Raw genomic sequence first — 12,449 nt, 5'->3', positions numbered from 1 at the left:
TATATATATATATATATACATATATATATATATACATATATATACTCAATCGCAGGATAATGCTAATAATATAGCCTGAACAGGATAAACTACCCCTATTTTGCAGAAAAAAGTGTAGGTGGTTAGCTGTGGACTCGAACTCACATCTCCGTGATTACGCGTCATGATGCTCTTGACCGACTGAGCTCAATTGGTCAAGAGCATCGTGACATGTAATCACGGAGATGTGAGTTCGAGTCCACAGCTAACCACCTACACTTTTTTCTGCAAAATAGGGGTAGTTTATCCTGTTCAGGGTATATTATTAGCAATATCCTGCGACTGAGAATTTAAAATCACTTCTTTAACTTTCTAAGACATCTCAATGGTTCTAAAAGCAAATTTCGTTTGTTTGTTTATGTTTGTTGTAATTTGAATTTAATATATATATATATATATATATATATATATATATACAAACACACATATCTTACTATATAAAATTCACTGTCTATGCATGTGTGTCTCCTCTATGCACAGCCAAACCGCTGAATCAATCTGTACCAAATTTGGCATGAAGTTTTTTTTTTATTACTCGGTGAATGTTCTAGGGGATTCAAATTTTGGCCCTTACCCATATAGGGGGCTTCAACCCCTCTCCCCCATACGACCCTTCCAAATTTTTTTTTCCAGCAGATTCCACACATTAAACAATTTTTTCTCCTTTGATAAAAACTGGCATCTGTTCACATTCCCTGAAACAGAAAAAAAAAAAAAAAAAAAAAAAAAAAAAAAATCGGTAATGTGATTTATTTCTTCTGGAGAAACTAATATCTGGAATTCCATAAGAATTCCAATCCTGTTGAGCTGTGGGGTGGACTTCACCTCCAGAATCTCCCCATGCTCTTCCAGAATGGTTATAACACTCGCTGGGTCATGGGTGAGCTCGACTTGAATTCAAGTCAACTTTTTACCCATATAATAGTGAAGCATAGTAAAGGTCTGGGATGTGCAAGTAATAGTTGCATTCTTGTGGTTTTTGCTCACTGCTGCAGATAGCAACTAGTCCCATATTGTTTACCTTTATCCATGTGTAGCACTGAGGGCCACACATCTTGGAGGTATTTTTCTGTCTACCAATGAAAGAAATTCAAGTTTCCTCTCTTTGTGAAAAATATGTTAGACAATGATTTTTTTTTGTTCAGAGTTTTTTTTTTTCCTACTCACTAAGGCATATAACACCTGGTTTTACAATGTCATTTTTGTACTGGAGGACTTTACCTTTCCGATCTTGCATCAAATGCACGGTCCACTGGCTAACTACCCTCAAAAAAGATAAGAGTTGTCATGGTTCTTTGTTACTGTCTTTCATGTTGTTGCTGTTATTGTTTCTGCTGCTGTAGTATACATTGTTGTCACTATCGTTGCTGCTTCTTGTACCTCTGTTACTTTGTGTTGATAAATAACTCCAGCTATGACTACAGTCAGAGTTAAAACTGGGCCGAAAGAATGCTGTTCATTGTTTTATTGACATTTTTTTTAAAGATTGGAAAAAAATATACAAACACTTGTTTCCATACTAATATAAAATAAATATTACTGAGTTTACACCTGTGCTATTGCACAGAAATGTTACCATCACAATTCAGGCAGTAGTAGTAGTAGTAGTAGTAGTAGTAATAATAATAATGTAGGAGAGAGAGAGGTAAAAAACAAAAGCAAAGACAAAGCAAGAATACTTAAATGAATTTATTTTGAGTTTTAGATACATTACTGCACTAGATGTAGTTGAGCTAATCCAGATATATGAAAATCAGATGAAACGGTGATTTAAACCCGAAGGGCATTGATAAAAACCTGTTTAAAATGAACAATTGTGGATTCTGCTTGTGTCTCCTAAAAATATTCTCTAAAATCTCAGTCTTTCCTCTGCAGTTTTTCTGAATGATTAAAAATTCTTTATTATGAAGATGTGTGCAGTAAAATCGTTTGAACATGTGTTGACTGTGTGAGAGATGGAGAAAATATTAGCAATAATATTTTTAAGGACAATGCTGACCCATTAGTATTTGTAGCTGTAGTTGTTGGTTTGATGATCACAATGGTAATGGCTGGAACAGAAGAGCACAAGTAGCAATGGTGGTAGTGGTGGTGGTGGTGGTTGTGATCTGCTGTGATAGAGGCTAGGGGATGTTAATGGTCTGAAATTTAAAAAAAAGAACAATACTCTAGATATTAGAAAGTAGTTATTTTTTTAATCAAATTATTTTCAAACAAAATTGTTAGAAAGCTGTCAAGTTCCTGCAAAATTAAGCATGACTGTGTTTAAAAAAAATAGAGGCAAAAATGAGTTGGTAAAATATTGAATGCCCAGCTTGTGGGTCACCAGTTCATATGAGATGAAGGAACACAGCTGTGTCTCTCTGAGTAAAATATTTTAATCATATATGTGTCAGTTCATTGATTAGTGGAATAGATTAGCAGATCTAGAAATATTGATTTCTAACACTTCTATTAATGTGGAAACAAACAAAAAGTCATGGTTATAGCAGATAATGTCAACCCCAGTGATTTGAAAGGAATTAGATTTCATCCTCAGCAGGAAATCAGACAGACAGATGGTTATGAATACAAAGTCTTTATTCAATGAAGAATCTTCTATGCAATACAGACTAGTATTAAGTGACAACAGTATAAAAGATGGATGGACCCAGAGACACAGAACAATCTGGAGAAGGGTGGTTATGGAAACAAAGATACCTTGGTTAGGCATAGGTTTAAAAAAATGCTTTCTTTCTTTCTTTCTTGCCTTTAACCCTCCAACGCGGAGTATAGGCCACTTATAATTGAATTCCATGTCGCAGAATTTCTCGCTTCCGTACTTATACTCTGCCATGAATGTCCTCCTTTCTCTAGTTCCTTTTGTGTTGATCTACGCCACGAGTTCTTAGGTCTACCACTCTTTCTATATCCCTCCGGATTCCACTGTAAAGCGTTTTTTTGCTGCATTTGGTGTGTCCTTTTCTAATTGTGCTACCAATCCACTTCCACTTTCTCTTAAATATTTGTTCTCTAATCGGAAAAAATGCTAGGTGATGCATTTGTTGAGGAGGAGATAGACACTTATAATACAGAGGATAACTGGGAGTGTCTATAAGACATCTGGCTGCAAGCCACAGAACCAAATCTGTGGATGGAGTAAGGTTACAGCCACAGAGAAAGTGACATGGTGGTGGGGGTTATCCAGTAAACAGAGCCATAAAAGCTAAGAGACAAGCTTAGAAAGGATGGAAGGAAGTGAAGAGTAAGGAGCAATATCAGACAAGTAGAAGAAAAGCTAGATGTAACAAGGAGAGAAGCTGAAGGTAAGAGTTTTACCAATAATCTGCAACATGAAAATCAGAGGCGTAATGTGTACCAGATTACAAAACTGTGTGTCTGTTTGAATCAGGGATATTGCCAGAGTGAAGTGAGCATGAAATACCAGTGAATTAGTGGTACTCTAGTCCTCAGTGATAAGAGAGAGAGAGAGAGAGACTACTCCAAAAAGATGCAATATAGAGACCATCTAGTGAAATTGACAGCTCAACAGCTGAAATAGACATTTAAAGATATAAAGACAAAGAAAGCAGACAAAACCATCAGAGACAGGTACTGAAATAATGAAAATATCTGATGGGGTATGTCACTTACATTATCAATCAGACATTACAGGAAAGGGTCATAGAAGTAGCAACTGTTACAAGGGTAAAAACATGCTCAACAAGAAGCAATTGCTGATAAAAGAGAGAAAGAGAGAGAGAGAGAGAGAGAGAGAGAGAGGCAGACAGACAGACAGACAGACAAACAGAGTTACAGTACAACTAATTTAGAAAAAAATTAGCTTAGATGAGATCGATGCATTTCAGTTTTGTGTCACATGGGGTACAACTTTTGAAGAAACAACTACAGAAGTTCCTAGGAAAGTGTAAACCATTATTATATCCAGCTTTTATGGAACAACCATGCTCTGTAGTCTGGTAGTCTGTAAAGAAAACCAGGTGTAGATAAATGGCTTGGAAAAGCCACACCAGTGATGCAAAGTGAGACACCACCAGCAAGGTGAGACACCACCAGCAAGGTGAGACATAGTAATGAGTTCAGTGAGAAATTTAGGTGTCTTTTGAGGCTTAGTTTTCAGCTTCTTAATTACGACATCCATTGTCATTGAAGGAAATGCCAATGGCATGGATTTGTTTAAGGTGGACCTCAACTTGCCAGGAAGTGACCCATGCACTTCATTTCATGATCTTCTTCCTCAGCACATATAGAATGAGACATGCAGGATCCAGTTATGAAACTGCAATGGACTGCCACTGACTCTGTTATAGTTTTGAGTGGCACCATCTATAGAATGTTTATCATGCATAGCCCTCTTCATGTGCAGAAGAACAATTCTTATGATATAGGTATAAGGGAGTCAGATGTAGTATGTAAAAGTATACAGAGATGTAATGTGTATAGAGGAGGATGTAAAATGAGGAAAGAAGCACAAAGCAATCCGAGTAGAATGAATCTGCAGAAAAGGAAATACAAAGAAGACATGAAAAAAAGAAGGAAGATATCAGGAGGTTGAACTTGACAAAGGAGATGACAAGGACCCTAGTTGACAAGATGCTATGTTGGATAAGGTACACCCAGAAAAACATCTTTATGTAAAACATTTACAGTGTGATAGAAGCAATATAATATCTGTTCCCCAGAATAAAGCTACTTGGTTTACTTCTATGTTTGCTACACTTTAACATTGGATTTCTCTCATCCATTCCCAATTATCAATTTCCACACCAGAAGCTATCCACTGAATTTGATTAATGTCAAATGAATTGAGGTTCTGCTTCAAGATATCATTAAAAGCCAGTCTTCAGATGTATCTTTTATCTTTTACTTGTTTCAGTCACTAGACTGTGGCCATGTTGGGGCACTGCCTAGATGGATTTTTTTCAAGTCAAATGAATAAACCCCAACACTATTTTTTTTTTGAAGCTTGATATTTATTCTATCGACCACTTTTGCCAAACTGCTAAGTTACGGGGATGTAAACACACATACACTGGCTGTCAAGTGGTGATGGGGGACAAACATAGACAGGAAAGATACACACACACACGGCAGACTTCTTTCAGTTTTCGTCTACCAAAGTCACAAGGTTTTGGTCTGCCTGAAGCTATCGTAGAATACACTTGCCCAGGGTGTTATGCAGTGGGACTGAACCCAGAACCACATGGTTGGGAAGTAAGCTTCTTACCACACAGTCACACCTGCAAAAAAAAAGTTACTCCATGTCCTTTCAAAAGTGATCATCCAAATGAATACGTATGCAATGCCTCACAATCTCTGAAGATCCCTCATTATTATTTCACATTCCAGAAATATTTAAGGTGCATGCTTGCAACCAGAAAACAGCTCAGCTCTTAAGGATGTTGACCTCCTTAAAGTCCAAGTGCAACATATTAGAGTACAGTTCGCATATCTGGAACAGCACTGCTGCTAATACACACAAAAGGTCATTAAGCTGATTGCAAAAGATTCATTATTCATCAGTACAGTAAAACCAGTGGTCCACAGATGTATACTTCCTTGTATCTGCATCTTCTATTGCTGGCAAAATACTATTTCAGATGAGCAAATGCTTTTTATTTTTTTTTTTATATATAAAAGGTCAAATGACATGTCTATCTTTTTTCCTCTCATCACCTGGTGAATCACTCATTTCTCAGTCCATGCTAAACATCTCCAAATCATTCTTCCCAGAGCTACATCATTCTGGCATTCCCTTCATACCAATGTCAACCTATGAATGATCAAAGGGATCATCAACTCCATGACCCTCACCAATCTGGAGGAACCCAGAAAAGTGGTAAGCATTAAACACACACACACTAGAAATGCCTGTTATCTAGATAACTCATATATTTGGGAAGTTAATCTTCCAAGCCCACAGATTATGACAATGGAATGAACCAGTTTATCATATTGCATTTCAGCAATTAATATAATTGAAAGATTAATACACCTCTATAAAATGTAATGTGTCAGGTTAAGATTAATATGAGGTATCCATGGAATGAGATGTTTGATATGCTACAATGAAATCCATTTAGGTATACTTCTCAACTTACCAGATTTAAAAGATATTTTTTCATCTCTTCCAATATTGTTCTATCAGTCTGTAGCAGTGGGGACAAGAACTTCAGCATCAATATCATGAAGAACAACCTCGTTACCAACAGCGGCTTAAAAAATAAATAGAAGGGAAAATACTTAGAAACAACTCTACTTTTAAGTCAATCAGCTTGTTTAGTTTTAAAGATCTCAACGGAACAGAAAGCACAGTATGATGAATTTCCTATAAAGAAATGTCAAGTAACTTCACTTCAGATGAATGAACCAAATTACTGAGCTAGGAAGATCGTTTTGTTCCATTAAGATGAATAAAGCATTGTAGAAAGAATGTAGTTATAGAATAGAAAATAACATGAGATAAGCCTCACTAAATGTGATATAAATCATTATCATCATCATTATTATTTTGCATCCGCTTTCCATGCTGGCATGGGTTGGATGGCTCAACTGGAGCTGGCAAAGCCAGGATCCACACCAGATTCCATTGCTGTTTTACATGGCACCATCACCAGTGCTTTTTACATGGCACCAGCACTAACAGGGTCACCAAGTACCTTCCAAAACAAAACCCCACTCAACTGAGATAGAGGTGGGGTGGTATGGATAATAATTATCCTTTCTATTGCAGGCACAAGGTCTGAAATTTTAGGGGAGGAGGCTGGTTAATTACATTGATCTCAGTACTTGACTGGTACTTATTTTATCAACCTTGAAAGGATGAAACCTCGGTGCAACTTCAACTCAAAACCATAAAGACAGACAAAATGCCTCTAATCATTTCACCCATCATGCTAGCAATTCAGCCAGCTCACCACCTTAATATTATTAATAATAATACTTACTGGTTTCTTCAACACTAGGAATCCAGATTTCTGGCATTACACTTACGGTGGATAATTCCTTCAACAATAAAAGAAAAGAAAGTTTTAAAAAATGGTATTCATTCAAAGTTAATTGAAAACTACAGTTTTGCTAAATTAATATACAACAGAGTGAAAGCTTAGTGGTTAGAGCATAGGGCTCACAATCATGAAGTAGTGAGTTTGATTCCCGTACCAGGCTGGGTTGTGTTCTTGAGCAAGACACTTTATTTCACATTTCACGTTGCTCGAGTTCACTCAGCTATAGAAACGAATTGCAACATCACTGGTGCCAAGCTGTATTGGCCTTTGCCTTTCTCTTGGATAACATCAGTGGCATGGAGAGGGGAGGCTGGTATGCACGAGTGACTACTGGTCTTTCATAAACAACCTTGCCCAGACTTGTGCTTTGGAGGGGAACTTTCTAGGTACAATCCCATGGTCATTGATAACTAAAGGGCGGGGGGAGGTGTCTTTATATAACAGACATTTTCTTCTTTTGTGATATATAAGCTGAGAGGGTTTTTTTTTACCTATATAACTGATAATATTTTGCAAATAAATTCTCTGTATGATGTGCAAAAATTAATCAATTTTTAACCATTTAGCATTCAAACCGGACATATCTGGCTCTAATATTTTTGATGTTTTATGTTCAAACCATCCAGATCCAGCCACTGACACTTTCCCTACAATACCATTCTAAAAATAAACAATTACATCATCGAAATCTCAAAGTTATGAGATAATGCATGATTAATTCTAAATAAAATAATGTGAATAAACATAACATTTGACAGAGTAATCTGAATACTAAAGAGTTAAAGACATCTACCTTCATTATATAATGCTTTCCTTTACTATAGACCTTCATCATCATTCTAACATCCACTTTTCCATGCTTGCATGGGTTAGATGGAATTTGCTGAGGTGTATTTTCTACAGCTGGATCCCCTTCCTGTTGCCAAACCTCACCTGTTTCCAAGTAAAGGTAATATTTTCTCCATGACTAGATATGTTTTCAACGAAGACTGGAAATGAAGGACACTGCTTGTATGACAGTGAAACTTGCTTACAACTATCAAGTGATGTCAAGAGGAGACAGTAACACTGACACATACAATGAGCTTCTTTCAGTTTCTGTGTACCAAATTAAGTCACAATGCTTTGGTTGGCCTTGGGCTACAGTAGAAGACACCTGAGCCAAGGTGACTAGGCAGGGGGACTGTACTTGGAACCAAGTGATTGGGAGGCAAACTTCTTACCACACAGTCATGCTTGTGCCTATTTTACCTTCCATCTCTTTGGATGTCGGCATGGCTGTGTGTTTAAGGTGTTCTTTTTGCAACCATGTGGTTCAAGGTTTGATCCCCTCGTGAGGCAGCTTGGGTAATTGCATTCTGCCATAAGCTCAGATCAACCAATGCTTTATGAGTAGAATTTGGAAGACGAAAGTATACAGAAGCTCATCAGTGTACGCGCGCTCGCTTGTGTGTGTGTGCATGCGTGTGTGTTTCACTGATGTATATCAGCAGAGTATATTATATAAACATCAGTGAGAAACTGAAAAACTGGAGGTCTTATGAATGTATTCCCTTCAAGTATTTTGTTCTGCATCAGCTTAGACAAACTCCCTGTCAGAAATGTAATGCTCTAGTGATTGGCTAATTGGACATCTAACATCAATGATGCGATCCTTCACAAACTGCAATATTAAATAAAGCTAAAATGTTAAAATATATAGCTATAATATCATGTGATCACATGACCGACCAGACTATCAGATGCTGTTACGCATCACTGGTCAGAATGTGCTTTGCATCGTTTTAGCCATCAGATGACGCTACCCCACTGGCTAGGCAAACAGGCCAACATTCCTCCCAAAAAGGGGACTGGAACAATGTGAAATGAAGTGCTTTGTCCAAGAACACAATGTGCCGCCCAGTCTGGGAATCAACCCATGATCTAGTGATCATAAGTGCAACAGCCAAACCACTAGGTCATGTGCTTAGTGGTTATATACTGGAATTAATTGTGCCTAGGGGTTAATATACTGGAATTAATTGCAGGTTTATTAGAGCAGAAAGTTCAGGATCACAAATCATGTACTGGGAGTCAAAAGCCATATTTAAGTCAGCTATTGTTCAGCTATTTTATTTCCAAACAAAAATAACAAAAACAAATCTTATTTTGTAAAAATGAAACTCACTTTAGATGGTTCTGAAGTATCCAGCTCTAAGACAGTTTGGCATACATCTTCTGGAGTATCCACAAGAACACTGAAAGGGAATTTTAAAATAAGTTATCAGAGAGGATATTTTTTTTCATCTATTACTTTCTGGCCTTAATCAAGACATAGAGAAGAACATCACATGAAGAAAAAAAAATTGTATCATTGAAAAACAAAGATGGTCATAAGAATTGGTATGTTGGTGATTATCTGTCAGATGAGTAATAGAAATAGAAGCAATATTTGTTGCCAAACATTAGAATGAAACAGTGACTAATATTTTAGGGAGAGTTCATTGTCAAATTTCCTCTGCCATGAGAAAAACCCCTACTCTCCTATTAATATACACACATACCTACTTCAACTCAAAACCACACTGACATTAATCTTTTACGCTGCTGCTGCTGCCACCACGACCACCACCACTTAGCATCCATTTTCCATGCTGGAATGGGTTAGACAGCTTGATTGGAGCTGATAAGCCAGAGAGATGCACCAGACTCCAGTCGTCTATTTTGGTTTAGTTTCTACAGCCAGATGCCCTTCCTAATGCCAACCACTCTACAGAGTGTACTGGGTATCTTTTACACATCACCTGCACAGGTGCCTTATATGTGTTACTGGCAGTGGTCATGACCACTAATAGTTTCACTAATAATTTAATATTTACAAGTGTCTTAATTCAAAATTGAAAAAAAATTTTAAAGTTACATATACACACATATACATTCATTATCATCGTAATTTAACATCTATCTTCCAATTTGACATGAACTGGATGGTTTGACAGGATCCAACAAGCCAGAAGGCTATGCTGAGCTCCAATGTCTGCTTTGGCATGGTTTCTATGGCTGGTTCCCTTTCCTAAAGCCTACCACTTTACAGAGTGAACTGGGAGTTTTTTTTTCATGGGACCAGCACCACTGAGGTCAGTAAGACATCTAGACTGAGTGGAGGTGTAGTATATCATTTTATAGTATGCAAATATGGTTGAGTCCCATTGAGAAGCACCTTGGGTAAGTGTCTTCTACTATAACATCAAATTGACCATGAGTGAGTGAAAGTTGGTAAACAAAAAGTGTGTGTGTGTTTACTTTTAACATCCAGTAACTTAGCAGCTCAACAAATAGATGCTGGTGAAAAATGTTAAACGTGATCAAATAAAAGAATGAAGGAATATGTAAACATATTCAGCCTCATTGAAATTTATGCATGATTAATCTCTTTATTATCTCAATGCTCCAAAATTCCCATTCTAGTAAAATTAAACGTTTTGGAAGCCAAGCAAATGAATGTTCAGCCAACAATACAATGTAAAATACTCACCTTGAAACCATTTCAACTGTTTGTCTGTCCTCCACAATATTCACATTGTCTACTGGGTACCACGACGGTTCAGAGGTTATGCTGTTATCTGCATCTGTTTTATCATATTGAGAGGGATCTGGTGAGCTGCAACTCGACTTGTAAATATATTGATCTGTGTTGTCACTGGTTATTTCAGAATCACCTTTTCTTAAGAATTCATTTGCTTTCTTTAGAGCCAAGTTAAACTTTTCTTTGTACTCAGATTCTTCTCCTTTTTTCTGGAGAAAGAAAAAAAAACAACAAAAAACAAATAAATAAATAAAAAAGAAAAAAAAACAAACAAACAAACGAAAACAAACAGGTAACTGTTATTTAGATTTTGTTTAGAAACAATCATGTTACCCACTGCCTTTCTTACTTTTAAGAAAAGAACTACACAACTGTATTCCAAGCCTTTCATTCACTCTACTACTCTTAAGAAAATATGAATGTTGCAAATAATAATAATAATAATAATAATAATAATAGTAATTGTTGTCATCATCACTTAACAGCCACTTTCCATGCTGGTATGGGTTGGATGTCTTGATAGGAACTGGTAAAACCAGGGGGCCACACCAGGTTCAATAATCCACTTTGGCTTGGTTTCTACAGCTGGATGCCCTTCCTAACACCAACCACTCCACAGAATATACCGAGTGCTTTTTATGTGGCACCATCACCAGTGCTTTTACGTAACACCAACACCCACACCAATGCCTTTTAAGTGGCACCTTGGTTTTAGGATCTCAATTCTGCTGTGGTGGGTGGGTCTTCTCAAGTACAGCATTGAGCCACATATCTCGGTCTTCTGCAATTACCCTCTCTCTTTTATCATAGTAAATTTATGAGAGTGGACTCATTATTAATTTTAGAATTAATTAGGGCCATGTATATCATGGTTTTCATAATAAGTATGCTGCAATTTTGCAGATTATAAGAAAGAATGAAAAAGGATGGTGTCAGAAAGGAGATCTAACCATAAAACAATGTTACAAAATGTCTTGTCCAACTGATTTCAGCATGGAAAAGTGAACATAAAAACAATGGCAAATCAATATTTCTCATGGTTAATCATGAAACAGAAAAGAAACTTGTAGTACACTTACAATAAATTCTTCTTTACGTAGATCATTAAATGGAATAACAGATTCCTTGTTGTAACGAATGCCAAATCTGAGAGAGATAAAACAAAAAACAGGAGATGAAAAATGCTATTCACAAAACCTTTCAACAAAAATCATGAGATACAATTGATGATAAAACTTATAGGTGGGGTGAGGTGGGGGGCTGGAGCTAGGTGCAGGTAGGCATGGAACAGCCCTACAGCCTGGCACTGAGGCAAATGTCTTCTACTTACAGCCATAGGCTGACCAAATCTAGTGAGTAAATTTTGTGAACAGAACCCGACACACACACACACACACACACATAAACATCAAACAATGAGAATGAATGCTTAACAATGCATTGGTGGATAAAGATTATATAATATATACATATATATATATATATAATATATAAACATATATATATATATATATATATATATATATATATATATATAAACATATATATATATATATATATATATATATATATAATCATATATATATATATATATATATATATAATATATAAACATATATATATATATATATATATATAATATATAAACATATATATATATATATATATATATATATATATATATAATATATAAACATATATATATATATATATATATATAATATATAAACATATATATATATATATATATAATATATAAACATATATATATATATATATATATAATATATATATATATATATATATATATATATATATATATATATATATATATATAT

The 12,449-nt window shown here is 35.8% G+C and overlaps 1 protein-coding gene across 4 annotated transcripts in view; it reads right to left on the bottom strand.

The window, feature by feature from the left end:
• Positions 1–1,710: 1,710 nt before the first annotated feature.
• The window catches only part of LOC106879584 (uncharacterized), a 59,866-nt gene continuing 49,127 nt past the window's right edge, over positions 1,711–12,449 (bottom strand). For all 4 annotated transcript variants that reach the window (XM_089363718.1, XM_089363717.1, XM_052973271.2 and 1 more), the window contains exons 9-14: positions 11,691–11,757; positions 10,561–10,820; positions 9,214–9,283; positions 6,987–7,044; positions 6,141–6,254; positions 1,711–2,180 (exon numbers count right to left, since the gene is read on the bottom strand). In XM_089363718.1, coding sequence (XP_089219844.1) covers positions 6,184–6,254; positions 6,987–7,044; positions 9,214–9,283; positions 10,561–10,820; positions 11,691–11,757 — 526 coding nt within the window. In that variant the 3' untranslated portion in view covers positions 1,711–2,180; positions 6,141–6,183. The remainder of the gene's footprint in view (positions 2,181–6,140; positions 6,255–6,986; positions 7,045–9,213; positions 9,284–10,560; positions 10,821–11,690; positions 11,758–12,449) is intronic.

This window comes from Octopus bimaculoides, chromosome 15 (assembly GCF_046866305.1).
Source record: "Octopus bimaculoides isolate indiv1 chromosome 15, ASM4686630v1, whole genome shotgun sequence".
In the NCBI taxonomy this organism is placed as follows: domain Eukaryota; kingdom Metazoa; phylum Mollusca; class Cephalopoda; order Octopoda; family Octopodidae; genus Octopus; species Octopus bimaculoides.
The sequence above is the reverse complement of the archived record's forward strand: the minus strand, read 5'-3'. Positions and strand labels throughout refer to the sequence as shown.